Source organism: Electrona antarctica (genome assembly GCF_951216825.1).
Source record: "Electrona antarctica genome assembly, chromosome: 7".
Taxonomy (NCBI): Eukaryota; Metazoa; Chordata; class Actinopteri; order Myctophiformes; family Myctophidae; genus Electrona; species Electrona antarctica.
In genome coordinates, this window is record NC_136812.1 from 29,445,575 (window position 1) to 29,470,227 (window position 24,653).

The following is a 24,653-nucleotide window of genomic DNA, read 5'->3' on the forward strand; positions in this document are numbered from 1 at the left end:
CAGTTTGCGGTGTAAAATGGGGAGAGTGTCTGCAGTCCTGACTGATGGGGAATGTAATTCCATAGCTTATCCCTTCTTTGTTTTCACCTCATCACTCCATCTCACTCTGGAGGCATCCTGCTCAAAGGAGATAAATGTACGTGCAGAGAAACTGTGAGAGATGGCAGGCAGAGTGAGAGAGAAGTGCCGGTCCAGGGAGAATGGGAGAAATTCAGGGGAGAGGTGTGTTGCAAATCACAATGAAGGGAGCTGGGAGGACAGCAGGAGAAGATCATGGAAGGGCTAATTAACAGGGAACTAGAGAGAGAGAGCGAGAGAGAGAGAGAGAGAGAGAGAGAGAGAGAGAGAGAGAGAGAGAGAGAGAGCGAGAGCAAGGGTGGTCGTCAGTTTGGCCACAAAGGTGTGTTGAAGTTTGAAAAGTAGAAAAACAGACAAAAAAAGTGTGTTTGTTTATGGATGTAGGTTAACACTGCCACACACACAAAAGTGTATGTGACAAGAATATGTGTACCTCTGACAGAGAGAAGAGTGGTTGTGTGGATGTATACAGTATACTTGTGACGTGCACGTCTCAGCATCTGTTTGTTGTGTGCCTCGAGTGTCTCCTGTCTGAGAGCGTCCCACAGTCGCCTTCATGGAGCCGCTGTCTTTGTTCGGTGTGTAAAGATCAGTGTGTAAAGAGCAGTTGTCACTGCCATCCTCCCACCATGCAGGGGAAACAGCCAGGAGCCCCAAAACGCACGCTGCTTATTTTCTCCCTTTGTCCTCAGTGCTATTATACCCCCCTTATCTCAGTAAGCATATCGCATCCACTGCAGCCTGCCTGTGTGTGTGTGTGTGTGTGTGTGTGTGTGTGTGTGTGTGTGTGTGTGTGTGTGTGTGTGTGTGTGTGGGTGCGTGCGTGCGTGCGTGGTATATATATATATATTTTTTACCAAAATGTGTTCACATGAATCCCTAAGAAAGACAATAACGTGTGTGTGTGTGTGTGTGTGTGTGTGTGTGTGTGTGTGTGTGTGTGTGTGTGTGTGTGTGTGTGTGTGTGTGTGTGTGCGTGCGTGCGTGTGTTCAGGATCCTGGCCACAGCAGGGACACACTTGAACATCCCTGTAGACCTAAGGACTCTCAGGGCCGTGCGAGTTCTGCGGCCCTTAAAACTAGTCTCAGGAATCCCCAGTGAGTACTACAAATGAATAACATGTCTACATGTATGTGCGTGGGTGATGGCTCGTTTAAGCTGTCACACCTGGCCTAAATCCAAATTAATTGGACTCTGAGCTGGGTGTGACTGCACAGTGCACACCTGCTGTGAATCACACAGGATAAATCAGTCATCCTGTTGTGAATCATGCACACAGGACAAAATAGTCATCCACTTAGAGACAGCAATTCCCTCTGCTCTGGCTTGTAACATCTTGCCCTCTTTCTACAATAAATGTGTTTGATTGTGTCCCTGTTCGGGCACCAGTGTAGCAAGACGGCGACCAGGGACGCAGTCAAGTACTGTAGATGTTCAAGCACATTGTAGACTAGAGAGAGGCTACTTTACAAGCCGGAGCAGATGGAATTGCTGTCATGTCAGAGGCTCTCTCTGAGTGTACGTGTGGGCTTGACTTGCCCTGTGTGCATCGATGCACGCACAACCGGTATGAGTCCTTAAGGTTCGACCTTAGTTCGACCGGATTAAGGTTGGGGAGGGATGCATTAAAACGACCGGATTAAGGTTGGTTACTCCCGTGCTTGCGGTTATGTTTAGGTTAGAGTTAGAGATAGGGTTAGTAATGGTCGATCTAACGGGCGGTCGAACCAATAACATGTTACCATAAGAATTGTGGTCCAAAAATAAACAAATTGTCTCTGCGATGTTGTCGGGTGTCTCTGTATCGTTTAAGACAGTCAGTCACTCATATTTGATACTGATTCTGTTTCTAGCTAAAATGTAACTAATTCAGCAGCAGTAACGTTTTCTCAGTTGATTCTTCATATCCAACTGATTATTTGTTTATTTTCTTATATGAGGTGACCTAAGTACAAAAAATAAATACACAAACCTGTGGACTTAGCACCCTCTAGCGATATTGACGTCAGACTTCGGTGCTCTAGTAACAAAGTTGTCAGTGGAATATTGCTGACACATCCACATCCAGAGAGACTGTTTTGACTCCCAATTTAGTCAGTGCTGATGGGAGATGATGTTGGAGTAGTTTGGTCAACTTTATTTATTTATTTCAAGGACCCCCATAATCCATGTTGAGAACCAGTGGAGTAGTTGATGGCCAAGTGCACAAGCAATCGTCACTCTCAGAGTTAAATGAACACTTTTACATTTTACAGTGTTAGTGACGAGGGCCAGACTTCTCAGAAACTCTTCTGTTGTGATGTTCCCAAGGTCTGCAGATCGTCCTCAAGTCCATCATGAAGGCCATGGTCCCTCTGCTGCAGATCGGCCTGCTCCTGTTCTTCGCCATCCTCATGTTCGCCATCATTGGTCTGGAATTCTACAGCGGCAAGCTTCACCACAGCTGCTCACCCACGCCTGGCATCCTGGGTATAAGTTCACCTCTACACTGTAAAATCATCAGTGTTCATTTAACTCTGAGAGTATACAAATGGAACCAAATGGACTCGTATGGGTACATTTGGTCCCATTTGTAAAGAGGACAACTACAATGTGAAGCGGAGTGGAGTTCCTTCTGCCCAGTCCATCCAGAATTGAGTATTTCCATGGCCATGTTATAAGCTGGGCTTTTGACGCAGAGCGTGGGCACTGGGCAGCCAACCTTCCTTCAGTATTTAAAGCAGATTGTTTGGGAAGCAAGGAAAGGAAGGAAGCCAAGAAGAAATAATCATCACGCACGCACGCACGCACGCACGCACGCACGCACGCACGCACGCACGCACGCACGCACGCACGCACGCACGCGCACACGCACACGCACACACACACACACACAGAAGGATTATTATAATACTCAACCAGACCACTGACTGGATGTAGTGAAGCCTAAATCCTGTGATTACAGTCTTCAGTTTAGTTTGAACAAAGTCCAGTTGGCTTAACCGTCACCACACACACACACACACACACACACACACACACACACACACACACACACACACACACACACACACACACACACACACACACACACACACACACACACACACACACACACACACACACACACACACACACACACAGAGACTTGTTTACTTTGAAGAAAGGATGTCAAATGATTATGATTATTATGCTTTTTTTCCCAGCAAAGTCAATAATACAGTATGCTCGATCATAAACAGGCAATACACAATAAAAGCTAGCTAGCAAGACAGGAGGCTTGAATTGTTGCTATTGTTGTCATTTGTATGTTCTGCACACAAATAATAAGCTTGTATGCACGCACGCACGCACGCAGGCAGGCAGGCAGGCAGGCAGGCAGGCAGGCAGGCAGGCAGGCACACACACACACACACACACACACACACACACACACACACACACACACACACACACACACACACACACACACACACAACCAGGCACACCAACAGAATTCAAAACCAGCTTTCTCCTATGTAATTAAAGCCAGTAATACAGCACGCTACAATGGCTCATTGTACAGTACATTCATAGTAACCTCATAATATACCTTAATATAGAAATATAGAACATATAGAGCAAAAATAAATGCAATACATTTTGTTTTTACGTTCTTCCATTTCGCATTGTGAGCTTGTAGAATCAGCTATTTTGAGCGCACGACACCGGACCTCAACTAAGTATGAATCCAGCTTCACGTTGCCCCACACATGCTGTCTGTTCATCAGTGCTTCTTTCTTTCCATCCATGAATCACCCTGACCACTCAGAAAACGAGACAGTGGACTCGTCTGAGTCGGAGTTCCCGTGTGGCGTACGTCAATGTCCGGCTAAGTACATATGTAGCGGCACCTGGATCGGCCCTAATGACGGCATCACCCAGTTTGACAACATCTTGTTTGCCCTGCTCACTGTCTTCCAGTGTATCACCATGGAGGGATGGACTACTGTCCTCTACAATGTAAGATTCACACACGCACGCACGCACGCACGCATGCACACACATAAGCACACACGCACAAACGCACGCATACACACATACCGTGTGAACATCTATAAATCAGACCTTCCATTACTATAATCTCCTTCACAGTAAGCTGTCAAGTAGCCAAAACCCAAGAGACCTCCTTAGAACTTCACATTCTCATCAGTGTGACTCACAATCTCTCTCACTGGTTCTCTGCAAATAGATGAGGTGTAACAGTGTTGCATTAGTATACGGGCCCCAACATTACCCTGGCTTAATGACCTTTTTAGGATTCATTGGTGTCCCACCCACTGATGTGTGCAGATGTGGATGCTTCAATCGCTCCCTCCTGCACTCTCAGACGCTCTGCTTTGTGATGCAGAATTGGATTTGGCCAAACAGTATGAGAGGTGACTGGGTCTCCACACGGCAAAGCGCTGTATGGATTCCAGCAGGCTCTGTACTGTGGGACTGTACTGTGGGACTCTCAGATTATACCCATATGGAGATCCCTGTCATCAGGGCAAATCGGCATTCTTAGGCCATAGTCGGCTGAATCGGCTCTCAGTCTCCAAATATGCCCACGCCTATTTCACCCACGCGATAACCTGGAGAGGGAGACAGAGAGCCTATTTCACTATGCTGGTAGTGGGTACCAAAACCTTAACACACTGCTTGATGTGTTGCTTTGCGGTGTGTTGTCAGCACAATAATCGGCAAGCTGATCACTTTTTTTTGTACTTCATCACACTGTACTACATCATAATTATAATATTATTGCAGTGGTCTTTTTTTCAGTGTTCTTGCATTTCTCCTACAGACCAACGATGCTTTGGGCTCCACCTGGAACTGGCTCTACTTCATCCCTCTCATAATCATCGGCTCCTTCTTTGTCCTGAACCTGGTTCTGGGAGTTCTGTCTGGGTATGTTCATAAACCACACTGTAAAATCCTGAGAGTGACTGGTTCACATTTGTACACTCTCTGAATTACAAATGGATACAATGTCAGCAGACCAACTGTTGACAGACCAAAAACGCTGTTCCCTACAATAGAGCGTCGCAGTCCCGCCCCCTACCAGGGCCCAGTAAATGATTCTCCGTTCATTTCCTCATAGACTTTTCAAAAAGTATTTATTTAAAGACCTTTTAAGCGTCGTACAAAGCCAACTCTTGTCGTGACAAATCATGACAACAAACCGAACAAGGCCGAACAAAGAATTAGAAAGAAGTCCAAAATATTGTCTTTATTGTCGTGATTTGTCACAACTCGAGTTGGCTTTGTCCGCGGCGTAACCGTCTTTAAATAAATACTTTTTGAAATGTCTATGGGAAAAATGCATTGGGAATCATTTCCTGGGCCTGGCGTCGTCATGACAGGGGGCGGGACTGCAACGCTCTATTACAGCACAGTATACACAGCAGAAGATTGCTGTACAGTATATTGCAGAACTACAACTGGAACATTTCCATTTAGAAGAAGATTTCTTTGATCACTAAAACAAATTGACAGACAGTGAGATGGCATGCTGGCTGGCATAATGTGCTGGCTGGCTTAGTGGGGTTCCGTATCCATGTTAAATTTAGTTTTCATTTACAACTCATTTCACTTTAACTAATTTGAAGGTGAGGGCCTATAGAACCATAGACATATATAAAGGCTAGATGGCTCAAGGCGGAGTCTCTGACGTAGTTCACTCATCTTGCTGAGGGGCTACAGTACAATATGTTCTATGGCAGCTCAAACAAAAATAATCATAACTCGCTCAAATCTTGACGGATTTACAAACGGGTTGGTTTAATACAAACGTTCAGGATGCTTATCTTTTTTTTATATGAATGTCATATAAAAGCATATACGTATGCGGGCGTCTCTGACGTTTATAACAAACCAAACCGTTTGAAAATCGGTTGAAAATTAAGCAGGTAATGGTTATTTAAAAAGTACATGCCCCATAGACACAATGTTATGCTGCCCCTTGGTAAGATGGCCGCCACGTAGCAACGTCACTCTCATTGGCCAGCAGCGCGGGTGAGCCATCTAGCCTTTCTTATATATATCTATGTATAGAAACATTTTGGTTCAAGTGGCAAGCACCCAGATAAAAAAATGGCCTCTAGGGCGCGTAGGCAATTGCCAACCCCCCATCAACATGACCAAAATATGTTAACTGTTTAACTTTTGATTGAATTTTCCAATCTGAACATATGAGATATGTATGGATTCACAATCAGGAGTAACATTTGGTACTTAAACAATATTACACATATAATCTATTTCCCCCCAGTATTGGTGTATATATTATCCACAAAAATAGCAAGTAGTCCAGCATCTACGTGCAGTATTTTGATGGAATAAATCACTTTACGATAAAAGCATGAAATTTGGCACACAGTTAGAGCATGCCATAAGGAACATTTTTGGCTATAGGGCCATCGCACATTTGTCCCGTGGTGACCATGGCAGACATTTTTCAAAATGGCCACCACCTGCTGTTATCTATCTCTGTCTGTAAAACACAAGGGGCCCATCTCCACACGCTGCGCTACACGGCGAACCTACACGCATCTATCGCCAGACGGCCCTGTGCTCTCGCTTCAATGTGAAATGCTTAGAAGCGCCAAAAAATGCCTGCCACTATCTTAATTTACTTAATTATTGTCAAAAACAACTCCTAGCCCCGCCATCATCCCGCAGAACACGTGTCACAAGTGAAATGCATGTTGGGAGTGACACAGATTAATGTAGGGGTCACACTTTTCCGTGCAACAGTCCCTTGCCTTCTCCACCGCACCTCCCCTTTGGGAATTCGACAGACGCGTGGCAGACAGGCAGCTGAAAGCCTTCACTGACACAGCGAAAGCATCCCCGCCTCCTCCTCCACTGCCAGACAAATACAAACAGGGTTTTTCGACACCCAATCCGCCCGGGACGGGGGATTTAGCAGCCGCAACGTTGGACGGGGGAATTTGCAGCCAACGCTAACGTGAACACATGCGCTGCTTCGCCACCACACTGTCCGCCCCCCTCCTCCACCGTGCGTTATCGTCCAGATGTCCACACATGCACTGTGATGCACACAAACTTTCCCAGTAGCCTAAAAGTGTTTGTGTTTCGACACCACAACATGTAATGAGCGGGTCCATTTGGATGATTGTTTTTATATGGTATGACATGAGTTACTGAGTTTTAGTGAAAGGTTAATGGGCAATTCACTGTCATTATCTCCACTTGAGATAGATAGAAGACCCCTTTGCTTTTGTCTTGTCTCATCTCCCCTCAAACATTTCTTCTCACCTCCCCTTGGCTTCTTTCTCCACCTCTCCTCTCCTCCACATCCTGCATGTGGTTGAGTGATGAGGAGAGGTCAGTTCAACTATAGCTCTCTCCCTGGTGACTGTAAAACAGATTGATAATCTAAATACGAACACTGTTATAAATACCAATGAGATTGTGAGCAAGCAGGGTAAATAAACAATACTGTGTGTGTGTGTGTGTGTGTGTGTGTGCGTGCGTGCGTGCGTGCGTGCGTGCGTGCGTGCGTGCGTGCGTGCGTGCGTGCGTGCGTGCGTGCGTGCGTGCGTGCGTGCACACAGGGAGTTTGCCAAGGAGCGAGAGAGGGTTGAGAACCGCAGAGCCTTCATGAAGCTGAGACGGCAGCAGCAAATTGAGAGAGAGCTGAATGGCTACCGAGCATGGATCGACAGAGCAGGTGGCATTAGTCTCAATCAGTGAGCTATCCAGGGGATTGCTACAGATGTGTATCTTAGTGAGAAATGGAGTTTGTTTCACCGGAAGCCTTGACACTGACACTAACACGTCCATCATGGACTGCAGCGCTAATCTTGTTCGCCACATTCTCCTCCAAACAACCACTTTTCAAACAACCACAGATAGGGTCCCGGCTCGGGTGGGACAAATCTGGCATGAAGTACTTAAGCCACTTGAACCCTATAATATACTTTGTTGACAGGAGTCGCAAGGGCTCTATACTTGGTCCACTCCTTTTTTCCCTCTACATATACCTGTCTCTTCGCTGAAAATAGCTTAGTTTGTAGATGTCGAATGGTGGTCACCATCCCAAAGTGTCTCTGTAATATTCCCCTTTCCTTTTCTATAACATTCACAAATGTCAGTCTAATACTGGTCATAATGTGGTCACTAAGTATAAACTGTTGCTTTCCAGAGGAAGTGATGCTTGCTGAGGAGAATAAGAACTCAGGACCCTCCGCTCTTGATGGTAAGACAGGAGAGGATTTTTTCGTTGGTTGTGCTTTTTTTTTAAAAGGCTTGGTTTTAGATTTGCTTTTGTTAGTTTTATTGTTAGTTTTAGTTTTTTATTATTTTATTATTATTGGATACATTTTATATCCAAACAATATACATGTTTATTACAGGTATGTTTGATGTGGAGACCAAAGAAGAATAACTAAGGACATTTCCGTTTGTTTTAGTTTTGTGAACACACAGTATAATTTCAGTTATCATTTTTTTTTTAATCCTTGTTTTAATTTTTTTATTTGTAACTAAAATGTGTTTTGTTGTTTGTTTGTTTTTATCTAGATGTTGTTATCTTTAATAGCCCACACAGAGCAAACAATCTTTGATGAGCTGCAGTGTGACTGAACCAATAAGGTTATTTATTTTATTAAATGTTGATTGATTGATTGATTGATTGATTGATTGGCAGCTCTCAGGATGCTCCCAGAGTGGAGTACAAGTGGTAACTATGGTGAGACCTATCTCTCTCTCTCTGTCCGACTCGCTGTCTCTCTCTCGCGCTCTCTCTCTCTCTCTCTCTCTATCTATCTCTATGTCCAAAAGCAGACATATTTGTTTCTCTCTGGGTAAAATGAAAGTGGGCTCCTGTACTGCATAACACAAAGCTGTACAGTGTACACAGTAAAATCCTCAGTGTTATTTATCTCTGTCTGCACATGTGTATGTGTGTATACCCGAGATATGTAATTGTCCAAAGAATGTAGCCAAATGGATCTGATATACATTTGTACATTATTTTGGTTACAAAGTTACAAGTTACAAATGGATTTTACTGTGTAGCAGAACCATGGTTTCAGGTCCAGCTGCTGTGATGGAAATAAACACAGACATCCTAATAGCTTCGATTAAAAAGAGAGGTGGCACACTACTGTTGCCTTAGCAACCACTGGGCAGAAACTGAAACTGTGCGTGTGCATCGGCACACGTGTGCATCGGCACACGTGTGCGAGAGTGCAGATGTACACGCACGTGCGTATGTTGCATGTGCGAGTTTGGTGTCGACAGCCAGGATGCAGTGTTCCGGCTTTCTTTGTGTGTATGGCTGCCTGCGAGCGTGTGTGTGTGTGTGTGTGTTTGATAAGTGACTTTGTGGGAAATTGCACAAGTAAATATTGACTTCAAGTCTAAATTCAAAAGGCGTTTGGGGGATGGATGGCTGCATGGGTGATGGGACATCATAAATCATAAGCGCACATGGCATCTAAAATTATGGCATGTTTGCACTGCACTGTATGTGCCCCGGCGTGACTGATATGACGGCACATCAACATGGTTTGAAATTCTAAATAAAGCATGGCTTGTGGAGCTAACTGCCTCCGAGCATGGTTTGACTGGGCCATTCTGAAATATTGGCACTGTTTGCATTGTTACGGGATACTTCTAATGACATTAAATGATCATTTTAACCTCATTAAACCTTACCCTCTGGCTACAGCATTTGAACATTGCAGTCTTCTCGGCTTAGCTTTGCCATTGAAATGGCTTTTACTATGATCTTTATGATTTGCCTTTTCATTATATTGTCATTACTTCTTTTGATTTCACGAATGAATTTCATTGCCTGCTTTTACTTATGGGTATGCTAATAGCAGTGGTGGAAGATTCTTACTTAAGTAAAAGTAGCAATACTACACTGTAGAAATATATTATAAGTCCAAAAAGTATGGGTGCAGTACAGTACAAAACGTAAAAGTAAGGAATAATTTTACGTTTTACGTAATGCATCACTGCAATGTTGCAGCTGGTAAAGGTGGGGCTGATTTTAATTACGTAATGTGCTCTTGGGTTTCTTAATACATCATCATAATCAGTGTTGTATTAGTCATCTAAATCTGCAAAGGGACTAGTTCTGCCAAATAATTATAGTATAGTGTGTGTATATATATATATATATATATATATATATATATATATATATATAAAAGTACCTCATAATTAAGTACACTTCTTGAGTAAATTAAATTAACTCAGTTACTTTCCACCACTGCCTATAGGCATAGTGTGGTAATGTTCTGGGCAATGTAACGGGCAAGCAGGTGGCATAAAGGTCAGACATATATTTGGTTCCAATGTTTCCTAGCAACAAGAGAATCCTGCAAAGCACCAATATTGAGGCATCTCCTTGGACACCGTTGCCCAGAAGGTTGCCCTGTTCATCACTGCAGTATGGGATATTAATTAGGCTCTATAGGCTGTAGACAGTGAAATCCTCAGTGTTCATTTATCCATTTGTAAGTAACTCAGAGTGTGTACAAATATAACTATTGGTTACATTTTGTAAATGTTGGTTACATTTGTACACTCCCGGGGGTTTAATTGACACTGGAGATTTGACTGCGTACACGATGTTTTGGGACCAGTGTGATTGACCCTCTGTGTCCGCAGTGCTGAAGAGAGCCACTACCATCAAGAGGAGAGGGATGGACGTGGGCCATCGAGGGCCATCGGAGGAGGAACAGTATGGTGACATCTCCTCTGTAGGTGAGTGGGGGTTCTCCACCGGCTCAAACAGCGGGGTACGGGGGAACTTGATTTGAAAATGAATCATGCATTGTTGAATCCAGTAAGTCTACTGAACCATTAGCTGGGCCTGTTCCCGGGTAAGATTATAAAGCACTGTGCAAGGATGACTGGACAAGGATATTATGGACAAAAAGCAGCAACGTGTCTCTCTGTTTTTTCTATATTTTTTCATACTCAACATCTGTCCCTCTGTCACACTGTGTCCTCTCCATCATTTTCTCATCCCTCATTCTACCCCACTCTTATTGTCTCTTCATCTCCATCTCCCCCGTCACTTCTAGGCGTCCCCATGGCCAGAGCCAGCATCAGGAGTGCAAAGCGAGGCCCTGCTGCGTATTTACGCCGCAAGGAGCGTCTGCTGCGTATCTCCATCCGACGCATGGTCAAGACCCAGATGTTCTACTGGACTGTGCTGGGCCTGGTGGCCCTGAACACGATCTGCGTGGCCATCGTTCACCACAATCAGCCCAACTGGCTGTCCCACTTCCTCTGTGAGTCCTCCTTTCTCTAGTCTATCTCATAATATTGTGCTCCTTTAATGTTGCATTATAAACACTGGGCCTCGTGCAAGAACCACTAATATGAACACATTGCTCCGGAAGTGGTGTTTATTTGTCGAAAGGAGTCGGACCTCAATGGAAATAAGCTTTCCAGCTTTCTTCTGTCTATCCTTTTGACCGTTGTATACTGTACACACCTGTCACTTGCGATCCACACACAGCCTTGTACAGTGAGTGATTTTGGAGAACTTGGCACATTAACACATGTTCTCGTATAGAGTTGTCTCTTAACAATTCATAAGTGGTCCGCATGTATACTATTGTAGCACTTCTGCGAACGAGTCTTTCCCATTATCCCCCCTTCCCCCGCCTCACCGTTTCTCTGTCCCCACACAGTGTCACAGCACTGCCTGGCTTTGCTCATCTGCACTGAGCTACAATATTCAAAACAAGGTGCATATTCCTATACATTTTTAACTGTGACAAGCTGGTTACCTAGGTAACATTAACAACAAAAGGTTAAGTCTCAAGGTCGATTTTGACATCAGGCAAGCTATTTAGTCAAGAATAATCGGAAATAAACAATGTGCATAACGTTAACCGCATAAGTTCTATAGTTAGTCCAATTGTCATTGCCATTCTGTTGGGCAGTAACGAGTTACTAGTAATATATTACTGTAATATTATTACTTTCCCAGTAACGAGTAGTATAACTAATTACTCTGCCCAAACAGTAATATTATACCATATTACTCCGCCAAAACACGCTGCGTTACTCGCTACTAATGAGCGTCATTTGTTTTTGTTCATTAATTCAGTTATGCACTCATAGTAGCAAGTTGTCGCACGGCATGCAAAAATAGAACAGATCTACAAGCTATCAACAGAGACAGGCAGAAAGATCTGAGCGAGTGGCGGAACATGGCAAAAATGTATCGGCATTATTCACTTTCTACAGTGAAAAATACAACGTCTAACTTGTTGAAGCATCTGTTTAAAGACACACGAGAAACACGGAGCCCCCTACGCAGGCAAAACCACTCACAGGGCTCACTGTAGGCTAGCCGACAGCCTCTGTGACTAGGGCAGAGTGGAGCAAGCCGTCAGCCCAATTGTGCTCACCTGAGGTGGGTGTGGCTTAGGGGAGTATACAGTATATGGAGCTCTCTTGGCTGCAGCCCAGGCCCAGGCCACACCACTCTGGATCTTTTGCAAAACGCACATTTCTTTGTGCGTTTGGGCCTTTCAGCCACACGCAAACGGCGTTTTCGGCCACTCAAACGGAGGTTTTTGGAAACTGATAAATAAGTGAAGATTTTCGAAAATATCCGGATCGGTGGAGCTGTGTAGTCATGCAAAACGGAGCTTTTGAGAAATGATGATGTCACCGCTTATTAGCGCATATAATTTTTACTATAATTAGGTGAGAAATGCAGCTTGTGCCTGCATGGAAACTACACAGATATCTATCCAATTGTTCATGTTTATATATCACTGTTAACAACTTATCATATGTTGCATCAACTGCAGTGAGCAAAGGCTCTGCTCTGCTGCATCCAATAATAAATATATCAGCCTACTAGTCCAGTGCGGACTGGTGATTTCATTTGTATTGGTGCCGAGTGCTAAGCACAACCGATTGTTTTAATTCAAAGTGGTATATATTCTGTGAAATGTTTATCGTCATTCCGTGTATCTACAAGCTCCAAGTGTTGCGTCCACATGCAGCGCGTTCCAAGCAGAGGTCCTCACAAGTATAGGTAAAACACTGCCAGTCCTCAGCGCAATGGCCCGTTGCGCAAAGAAGTTGAGATTTTACTTGTGTGATATTCAGATAATCTTCAACCGATTGTTATAATTCGAAGTGGTATATATGTGTGATGTGTTTATATTTTCATTGGGTGTATAAGTCATGTTTTTAATATGCCTTTATCAAATGATATAGAGAGATGGGTAGTGCCCAAGTCCTGTTAGCCATGCAGCCTATATGATCTGTGGTGCGCTTGCTAGGCCTATACACTCTCAATTAGGGATTTTCCCAGAGGTTCATTTCACTGATGTGTACAACCTTTATTCAAATAGTTTAATTTGTATTGGAGTGCGAAGCTTGAACAATAGGTTAATTGCGGACCGCTACGGATAAACTGTGGATATTAACCTACCAATAAGGACCCAGGCCAAATGCCATTGCGCAGTAGCCTACACCAACAAGTCTATGCGTGGTGTGTGCATAGCCGCATGTGAAACTATATCGTGCTGTATTTTGCTCTCCATTTCATGGTCATGGTCATGCGAGGAGAGAGAGAGAGAGAGGGTGCAGAGAGAGAGAGAGGTGTGAATGGAATGCATCGTGCGTATATGGCACATCTCTCTCATGTTTAGGTAATTAAGGGCGCACCATTGAATGCATGTCACTGTGCCTACATGCTGACAATGTGCGCGCGTGAACTTGTATTAGCCAGCCTACACATTATAACGTGACATTTATTATACAGCTCGAAAATATAGCCACTCTACAAGCTCACAACTTGTTACTTCTATAGGTCTGACTCTGCTATTAATTTATGTGCAGGACTTGCCAAGTCGCCAGAGCAATGGTAAAGTGCATTTTTAAATTGAGAAAAGTCGAGAGTCGGGATTTGGAGATTTACGCACAGTGACATGCTGACATACAATGAAAGAAACATGTTCCACTTCCACTCACAATTTAGGTGGCTTTTAAAATGCGGTACTTATTCCTTCATTAAAAAATGTGTAAATATTACAATTACAATTTACAATTTAGGCATTTAGCAGACGCTCTTAATCCAGAGCGACTTACATTAAGCAAGAACAAAAAGCATGGGAATACATCACATATGTAAAATGCATTTATCGCGAAACATGCGTAAGCTAAGAACGTGACTAGAACATATCTATATAATGACACTATACATATAAACTATAACTAGAACATATCTATATAATGACACTATACATATAAACTATACATATATGCTATACTATGCTGTACATATATACTATGAAGTGCTATGACTATGTAGCATATACTTCGTGAAATAAGAATATGGTTGGGACCAGTACGGCTGTCAGAAGTAGGTGTAGTGGTAGAAGGAATTTGCATTGAAATCATAAAGAACCCAGGAGACTGAAAATTATGCTTAATATGATATTATTATTGAAAAACAAAAGTAAAACAAACAACAACAATCAATCAGATAAACAAAGTAAATTCAGGTCGAGGTCAGAGTCAATTGTTCAGCTTCAATTGTTCAAAGTCAAGGTCAGAGGGGTAATGTGTGAGGCAGTGTTTTGAGTGTATGGAGTAGTTATGGGGGGGGAAGTGTGTGTTTGAGTGCGTTTCAGGTTCTTGGACTTAGCTCGCCATTGTATTCGTCTTCATCATCATCATTCATGGTTTCATGGAGTAAGGGGAAAAACCTGGCCAATTCAGTCAATTCAATTCAGTGCAGGTGCATCCAGCTCATCCGTTCACCAGTGTGTATTGAGGTCTAAAACCAATGTTGATCAGTGTTAATATAGAGTTTGGTAATAAAGATTGGTAAATAGTAAAATGTTTGTAGAGGGGATACAGACCTGCCACAGCCAGTGATGTGCACCTCTCTGACTGAGACAAAAGTGCTGTGCTTTATACTAGGGTGTGGTGGTGATTGCTGATTGCTGATTTCAAACTGGTGTGACTGAGTGAGTGAGTGAGTGATCGGTGTGATGAGCTGTGACCTGATGCAGATGGCACCGTGACCATACAAAACAGGGATGCAAATACAGACAATACAGACAATTATAAACCTGGGTTACATCCTCCCCCCTTAAATCCATGCACGTCCCGTTGCATGTTACACAACATGGATTTGTGGGTTGGGGAAGGAACTAGGCACACCCCTATCACTCAATGCATCAGTGTATGCTGTAGACAAACTTTGAAATAAAGATTGAACAACATTTATCAAGGGGTTGCCCAACTGAGAATATTGAAACCGTTTAGGGGCTTGTCGGCTTCTATCTGAACGCCTAAGTGAACTCTCAGCGTCAGGTTGAGTTGTAATGACTGTAGGTTCAGTGGATTTGTCCATTTCAGGTTCCTCGGATATTTCTCCTTCCGGTAAGTTTGCATTTGGTAAGTTTCCATCCAGTGAGTTTCCATCGGGTTCAATATTGATAGGTTGGTTTTCCTCCACAGTTTCAGGTAAGTGGGTCCTTCCAGTTATTTCAGGTAAGTGTTCTATTTCCACAGGTTCAGGTAAGTGTGTTTCAACAGTTGCAGGTAAGTGCGTCTCAACGGGTTCCGGTAAATGTTCCATTCCAGCGGATTCAGGTAAGTCCTCCATTTCAGCAGATTCAGGTAAGTCCTCCATTGTACTGTGTTCAGAACATTGCTCCTCAACAGTTGTGCGAGTCTCTGTCTCGCCTCCAGTATTAGAGTTGTGTTCCACAGTGGGCTTAACTGTTGGCTGAACATGGCTTGGTGAAACCCAATAATCGGAATCCGTTGGAAAGTCTGCGTCAACAGGTTCAGTTCCATTGTCACCTGGGTGATGACGGGTTCGTGGCCTACGGACAGAAACAGGCTGAGGGCATTCTTCCTCTGATGTCAAGGGAAGAAACCCACAGGGAAGGAGAAGATCTCTATGTAGGGTGCGTTTCGGCCCATCCTTGTTCTCTGGCCTTACAGTGTATACTGGAAGATCTCCTGCACGACTGACCACAACATAGATATCTGCTTCCCATTTGTCCGCAAGTTTATGTTTCCCACGAATTCGTACATGTCTGACTAGGACTCTGTCCCCTACCTCAAGTTCTGAGGTAGTTATCCGTTTGTCAAAACGAGCTTTGTTTCTTTCTGCCGTTTTGAGGGAATTTCGAGAAGCCAACTGGTAGCTCTCTTCCAATCGGGATTTGAGATTTTGCACATATTGGGAATGAGATTTCTGCTGATCTCCTCTCACAGGTAAGTTGAAAGCTAGATCAACTGGCAGTCGTGGTGAACGTCCAAACATAAGTTCATACGGAGTGAACCCGGTTACTTCATTGCGGGTGCAATTGTAAGCATGAACTAAGGGCTTCACATATTCTCGCTGATGGAAATAAAATTCCGGCGACCCCAAGGATCGTATTAATGGATAAAAATAAATTATATCTATTCTGTAATGCTAATTAGAAAGGACTGTAAATATATATATACCTTCAATAACCCAGCAGGGAGACCAAATACCTTAAAAATGAGTGAAGTGCCCTTTAAATCTTGAATGACAGTCACTGTACTATAGAAAAAATAGAAGGATACCTTAAAAACGAATTGGAGACAGACGAAATAAAGTTCTGAGAGGAAGTTTAAGGTTTTAACTGTAATTTTTAGTAGGTAATAAAGTCAATTTACATAGAGAATGTGCTACATGGTTCAGATAATAATAATAATAGTACAATACATCACTATAATTTAGAGTATTCAATTGTTCCAATATGGATCCGAACTGAACCTGAACTCCTCTTCACAGTATGTTCCTGGCTTATACTGCATCTGACGTCAGTTGTTGATAAAATGTTCATTGGCTTGAGATAGTTCATTTCCGCAATATCCACGGTGGTGCTGGTTGTCGAGCACTCATTGGACCAGCACATGGATGATGAGACTGGTATCGTGACATCTTCCTTGGTTCCGTCATTGATGGCCATAGACCGGGAAAGCGTGGACGCTGGCGTTGCCAGGCAACCTGTTGATAACTTTCCCTGCACTGAACTTTCGACAGAGAGAAATGCTCTTTCTCACTAGGCCCCAAGGCCACACTGATATCGAAGCAGCTGCATGTAAACTAAAATCAAAACAGCACACTACAGTATGGTGACTTTCGTGGCTACAGGCAGACAGTATGGAGACTTCCATACGATATTAAATGGGACAGATGAAAACATATTTTGGCCATAAACATGGATGACATGACATTTATGATGATAAGAAGAACAACCCGGAGTAAACAGGCAGTAGGCTAAGAGTAAAATGATGATATGGGAGATGACAAAATATGACCTATATGGAACACGGTCTGGGCACAAAATTCTATATGTGTTGACCAACAGAATATGATGGAGTGGCCAACTTGACATGACGTGTAAACAACATGTCAGAATTTATCTATCACTCGCCATTTTGATTTTTGCTTATTTTCCAGGGTTCCCAACATATTGAGCAACGTCCGGTTAAACCTTTCAACAGGGTTTCCCCGTGGATGGTACGGAGTTGTGTGACTTTTTTGGATGCCTGAAATTTCACACAATTCTTTGATTAGCTTTGATTCAAAGTCAGGTCCTTGGTCAGTGTGTAACCGTTCAGGTATGCCATAATAGACAATGAAGTTATCCCACAAGCATTTTGCTACAGTTTTAGCTTTTTGGTTGGGAGTGGGAATAGCAAGGGCAAACTTGGTGAAATGGTCAGTTAGTACAAGGATGTCCTTTGTATTGCTGGAATCTGGCTCAAGGCTAAGGAAATCCATGCACACCAATTCAAGAGGGCGTGTTGCTCTTATGTTCACCAAGGGTGCGGCTTTCTCAGGAAGAGCTTTTCTGCGTATACAGCGATCACATGTCTTGATTTTGTGCTCTACAGATGCAGACATTCTGGGCCAATAGAACCTTGTACAGACAAGATCAACAGTACGCTCTATGCCCATATGACCCATGTCATTATGTAAGCTCTGCAAGACAGTTGCACGCAGCTCTTCTGGTAGAACAAGTTGATATGAAATGTGTTCGTTCTCTTGTCTCCTTCGGTACAGGATATCATTTTGCAACTCCAATCTATTCAATTCTCTGAGTAGAAGTGGAAGGTCAGGAAGCTCATTCCTTACAGCTGGAGGAACTTTTTCTCCTGTTTCCAGTTGGAAAATGATTTCACGAAGGCATGGATCAGACCTCTGCTTCTCTTTAAGATCAAGCTGTGATAGAGAAGGAATGACAGGTAAGCCGTGTTGATCCTCTTCAACATAACTGTCAGGAATTGCATCAGCAGAAATTGCCAAAGACTCTACAAGAGTAAAGTCATGGGGGTCATTCAATGTTCTGACCAAGCTACTTTGACAGATGGCATTGACGACATCGGAGGAGACATCTTCAAGGGAGCCATCAGCCAAGTGTTGTTGGGTAAACCGGCTAATGCGATCCTTCTCTTTCTCAGACTGGCCCTCATCCAGATACAGTTCATGTGGTCGCCTGGAGAGACCATCGGCATCAAGATTTTGTTTGCCAGCCCGGTACTGAAGCTTGAAAGAGAATGTAGACAAAGCAGCTAACCATCTGTAACTGGTTGCGTCTAACTTTGCAGAGGTAAGTATGTAGGTAAGGGGATTACTGTCTGTGACTACAGTAAAATGACACCCATACAAGTAATCATGGAGCTTCTCGGTCACACTCCATTTGAGTGCAAGAAACTCTAATTTATGAGCTGGATATCTGGATTCACTGCTTGACAGACCCCGACTGGCAAACGCAATAGCTCTCAGTTTCCCATCCTGTTCCTGATATAATGCGGCTCCAAGCCCAGTGGTACTGGCATCAGTATGCAAGATGTATGGCTTCTTGGGGTCTGCAAAACCAAGAACAGGGGCAGTGGTAAGTGTTTCTATGAGTCTCTCGAATGCGTCTTGACAGGTGGGTGTCCATCGATCTCCAAAAGGCTGGTGTGGATTGTGATAGTGATCACTGGTTCCCTTGCCCTTTGTAGTTTTGCGTGAAGGTGGATATCCTCGAGTTAGTTCATTGAGTGGCTTTACTATGTCAGCATACCCCTTTATGAAGCGACGATAGTAGCCCGAGAACCCTAAGAAGGATCTCAACTCTTTCAGGGTTTTAGGAATTGGCCAGGATTTTAAGGCATTCACTTTTTCTGGGTCCGTTTCCACTCCATCTTCTGATACAATATGTCCCAAGTATCGAACTGAGGTTTGGAAGAATTTGCACTTCTCCGGGGACAGTTTTAACCCATATTCTTTCAAACGATTGAGTACTCTCGTCAGTCGAATTTCGTGTTCTTCCAGAGTGTCGGAATAGATGATAAGGTCATCCAAGAATACAAGGACTTCCCTCAGATTTAGGTCTCCCATGCATTTTTCCATCAACCTTTGGAATGTGCTGGGTGCATTGGTCACTCCCTGTGGCATTCGGTTAAACTCCCAGAATCCAAGGGGTGTGACAAAGGCGGTTTTATCCTTGTCAGCGTCATCCATTGCGATCTGGTAGTATCCAGATTTAAAATCCAGCACTGAAAACCATTTGGAGCCTGTTAGTGCTGAAAATGTCTCTTCAAGATTAGGTAGTGCATAGGCATCCTTCACCGGCCTCCAGCAAGTCATTAAGATGTTTGCGTACTGCCTCGATATCTTGGGGATGAATAGGCCTGGCACGATGTTTAAAGGGAGTTTCATCATGGAGTTTAATGCGATGCTTCACCTTGTCTGTGCACCCAAAGTCTAAATCATGAAGAGCAAAGACCTCTGGCATTGCACTGAGCTTGTTGGTGATATGCTCTTTCCACTCTGCAGACAGTGGAGAATCAGCAAAGTTGATGTTCAGCTTCTGTGGGTCTGAGACTGGGGAAGTTGTCACATTGTGTTGTGAAAGAATGCAATGAAAAGCACCAAGTTCTGCGATGACACAGAGCGGGGGAATGGAAATGTCTTGATCAGTTTCATTTGTGACCATTACAGGAACTTTGTAAGGTGCATTTGAAGGAAGAGTGCTGAGACAACTCTTGACACATAGGCCACCAGGTAAGTATGACTGGGTGGGATGCTCTACAATCACCCAGCAATCTGCAGATGGACTATGGACCTTAGCGGAGCCTTCAAGAATGACACTGTGGCATGCAGGAATGACAGTAGGTGTCTTACTGAGCATTCTCACAACTCCAACACTTCCATCTTGGTTCTGTTGTTGCCGTCGTAACTCAAGTGTTTTGAGTACTACTCGGTAACCATACTGACTGGGTTGATGATGTGGTGTCTTGCCACCAAAGTATTTCTCATAGAGTATGTCAAGTGTATTGGTTCCTATGAGAACTGGAGATGGCGTTGGGCGTACCTCTGGAACTACAAGTGCAAGAGTTGGTACATCAATGTCTGTTCCCACAAAGTCTTTTGGGAAACGAACCACCATTTCTATATATCCCAAGTATGGAACAGACTGTCCTGCTGCACCCTCAACCTCCAATAGATCACAGATAGGTTTGAGGGGTTGCTCAGCCAGGTTCTGCTTGTAAAAGGACAGTGGAACTGTGGTTACTTGAGAACCAGTATCCATAAGACAATTGAAATCAATACCAGCAATGTTGACTACTGCTGTGCATCTGGAACCAACTAATCCTTTTGGAAGCTTAGTGACTGAGTTCTTTGCACTTGACATGTTGAGTTTAGCACACAGTTTGCGTTTAGGCTTAGGACATTGAGCCGTTACAGTCCCCGTTCGTCCTACAACAGGAACTGTCTTTAGTTTAACTGGTCACCGGGGTGTTGTTTCTCCCATTTCTGACACTTGGAATTGAATTGCTTCCTTTTCTCCGCCACTAGTTCAGGGTTTGGGTCATTGTCACACTGTGGTCTGATGTGACCATCCTCTCCACACCGGAAACAGTATCCGGGTTTTGGTCTGAGACTTGGTGATTTGGACTGTGAGTATTGCACAGGCTGTTTACCAGTCGTATGTGATTTCTTGCTGTGAGGCTTACTGGTACTAGCTGGCGTTTGAGAGAAGGAGCCTTTAGCTCTCTGTTGGTTAGCTGTTAGCGTTGCTAACTGGGTTTGAATTTCTGCCATTTGCTTTGTGAGGGCTTTCAGTGTAGCACTCATTCCTTTCTCCTCCTCATCACTGTCATCCTTGTCGCTATGGGCAACCTGCCAGTTAGATGCCACGTTCTGTTTCCCAGTACCCAGATGCCGTTTCATGCGCATAGATTTTGCTGCTTCACGATGTTCTTCGGTGCGCAAAAGCAAGAGTAGCTCAGCAAAGGATGGGGGATTTGCTTTCTTGTGTTTCAGTTGAAGCTCTGAAAGAAGAGAATTATCCCAGCACCCTCTACAGAATTGGTTCAGAAGGTGTTTATCTACTTCTGTGACAGGAATGCCACCTCGCTTGACAGTGAGATTCAACGCTACATGAAGTCGTTGCAGGTAAGAAGAGGGTTTCTCCGCAGCATCTTGAACAGTATCCATGAATTTGGCATACAGTTCGTCGCCATCTTGGACTGTGCCAAAAGCTGAATCAAGCAGTTGCAGATAAACAACAGGCAAAGTGTCTGGACTCAAGTGCTTCACCATATCTGCAGCTGGAGGAAGAATGCTTTCAAGGATCTTTCTGGATCTCAGAAGATCAGACACAGCAGGATCTTTCATGAGTAAATCAACGCTGAAGCGCCAAGCATCATAGTCAACTTCATGAGAGGGTCTTGGTACCTTGCCGGAAAAGACTCTCAGTCGTTGAAAGGAAACATTGTGAGCATTTTCCTCACTCTTGACTATATGCTCAACAACATACCGCTGGATTCCAGGAGGGTTCAAATCAGGAGCTATAGAAGGACTTGGTTGAGCTGTACCCATTGAGGTGGGTTTGTAAGGTGTTTGGGGTGAAGTTTTCAGCTGCTCTGCTGGTTCCTCAGGTGACTTGCGACTAGCAATGGTTTCACCAATTTGAGACATCATGTCCTTGAGAACTTCATTGTAGTCCTTTCCACTTGCTTGAGACAATGTTTTTAAATCATCTAAGTAGGATTTGGTCTTTGTACTGCCTACACCCTTTGTGTACAAATCAGACAGGTTTTGAATGATGAACGCATTTTCTTTGTCATCCGTAACATGAGAATGTGGCAATAGCGGCTCTAGGGATAGCATAGCAGATCCTGAGGCAAATTCAACAACCAGATAGTGATTAAATTGTGATTCAGTGTCCTTGATTATTTCAGCCCTGTCGATTGCACCATATTGCTTCAGAAAATCCATAACCTCCTCATAATCCTCTGTCTCCACCACTCCATTTATCAACACTGCATTTGGAATTTTGATATTGATACTTTCAAATACCTCCATCTTTAAACCTTAACTTGAGTAAACCTTTAAACTTTATGAAAATCAAAAACCTTCTCCTGGCTGGCTCGCCACAATTATGTAGCATATACTTCGTGAAATAAGAATATGGTTGGGACCAGTACGGCTGTCAGAAGTAGGTGTAGTGGTAGAAGGAATTTGCATTGAAATCATAAAGAACCCAGGAGACTGAAAATTATGCTTAATATGATATTATTATTGAAAAACAAAAGTAAAACAAACAACAACAATCAATCAGATAAACAAAGTAAATTCAGGTCGAGGTCAGAGTCAATTGTTCAGCTTCAATTGTTCAAAGTCAAGGTCAGAGGGGTAATGTGTGAGGCAGTGTTTTGAGTGTATGGAGTAGTTATGGGGGGGGAAGTGTGTGTTTGAGTGCGTTTCAGGTTCTTGGACTTAGCTCGCCATTGTATTCGTCTTCATCATCATCATTCATGGTTTCATGGAGTAAGGGGAAAAACCTGGCCAATTCAGTCAATTCAATTCAGTGCAGGTGCATCCAGCTCATCCGTTCACCAGTGTGTATTGAGGTCTAAAACCAATGTTGATCAGTGTTAATATAGAGTTTGGTAATAAAGATTGGTAAATAGTAAAATGTTTGTAGAGGGGATACAGACCTGCCACAGCCAGTGATGTGCACCTCTCTGACTGAGACAAAAGTTCTGTGCTTTATACTAGGGTGTGGTGGTGATTGCTGATTGCTGATTTCAAACTGGTGTGACTGAGTGAGTGAGTGAGTGATCGGTGTGATGAGCTGTGACCTGATGCAGATGGCACCGTGACCATACAAAACAGGGATGCAAATACAGACAATACAGACAATTATAAACCTGGGTTACATCTACATACAATGCACTTATTGTGCTGTCTACATGACATGCTATAAGTCTGTTTCAAATGCTATATAAGTCTAAGAAGTGCTGTCTAAGGGGGGTAGGGTAAGTGCCATGGGCCATGATGGAGTCTGAAAAGGTGGGTTTTCAGACTACGGCGGAAGATCGGGAGTGATGCTGCAGTTCTGATTGCAACGGGAAGTGCATTCCACAGTTTTGGGGCCAGAAGGGAGAAGAGTTTGGGACGTGTGGAGCGTTGTCCCGGCGTTTTTAGTGAGGGTACTTCCAGCTTCCCTGCGTTGGCTGATCTGAGTGCGCGGGAGGGTTTGTAGGGTTCAATCATGCTGGCAAGATATGGGAGAGCCATACCCCATATAAAAGCAAGTATAATATCTATTATACATTTGAAAAGGTGTCCCCAAAAGAAAGAAAGAAAAGAAAGTCACCAGCTACTACGTCACTGACACGCTGCAACACACTGCAACACACACTGCAACAACACACTAACACGTCACACACTTACCCTCCGCGTCGTTCGTTCCCTATCTCCTCATGTCGCGCCGCACGGCCACACTCAACACCAACCGCGTAAAAATTGTCATCGCACTGCCACTAAAGCCGGCTCCCGTCCACACTCGCAAACAATATCAATATCAATAATAAACACAAACACGCCACAAGCACCGACACCCCCGCCTAATTTGTTGCCACGTCTATGAAAACAAGCACAGAAAAAATGCCATTCAACACGCTACTTACACACACTACCACTCGCTTACAATACGCGGACCTGGCAACACTACATTCCCTCTCCCATTGGCTCAAAGCCCACCACGTGACCCACACAGGGAGGGAGACGATTGCGTGATGCTTCTATGTACAGGATTCTATAGGTCACCACTTCTGGTGTGACACACACACGGCTTCTGTTTACTATGCGTTGTCAACACGTGCTGAGTTGACAAACATTGACCGATTTCGGAGAAGACTGATAGTTTATCCTTTAGTAATTAGGCTGTGGAAGTATTCACACTAGGCAACTTCTGCATTTATTGGGATTGGCAATTTGGGGAGAAAAGGACGAGGAGGAGGTGATCAAGCTCCACAACACCACATTGGTAGGTAGGCTCAAGGCTGCATTTATTTTCCTTCTTTTTCCTCTCGAGGGTGCATGATGGGATGATGTGAACCCCTCCAGCAGGCTAGGGAGCACCGCTCCGGTTAGCGGAAAATGACCGCGGGGTGCGGGTTGCCAGGTTTTTTTATAAGTAAAGTATTTACATTCAATTAAAAACAAATATATATATAATACATTTTAATTTACGTCATATTTAGTGGCATT

General features: G+C 43.7%; 1 protein-coding gene across 1 annotated transcript in view; it reads left to right on the plus strand.

Moving 5' to 3' along the window:
- The window catches only part of cacna1ea (calcium channel, voltage-dependent, R type, alpha 1E subunit a), a 191,087-nt gene that overhangs the window by 112,227 nt on the left and 54,207 nt on the right, over positions 1–24,653 (plus strand). The window contains exons 6-14 of the mRNA XM_079505454.1: positions 1,073–1,176; positions 2,390–2,548; positions 3,870–4,060; positions 4,887–4,990; positions 7,663–7,778; positions 8,253–8,306; positions 8,757–8,798; positions 10,733–10,828; positions 11,152–11,361. Of these exons, the coding sequence (XP_079361580.1) occupies positions 1,073–1,176; positions 2,390–2,548; positions 3,870–4,060; positions 4,887–4,990; positions 7,663–7,778; positions 8,253–8,306; positions 8,757–8,798; positions 10,733–10,828; positions 11,152–11,361 (1,076 nt within the window). The remainder of the gene's footprint in view (positions 1–1,072; positions 1,177–2,389; positions 2,549–3,869; positions 4,061–4,886; positions 4,991–7,662; positions 7,779–8,252; positions 8,307–8,756; positions 8,799–10,732; positions 10,829–11,151; positions 11,362–24,653) is intronic.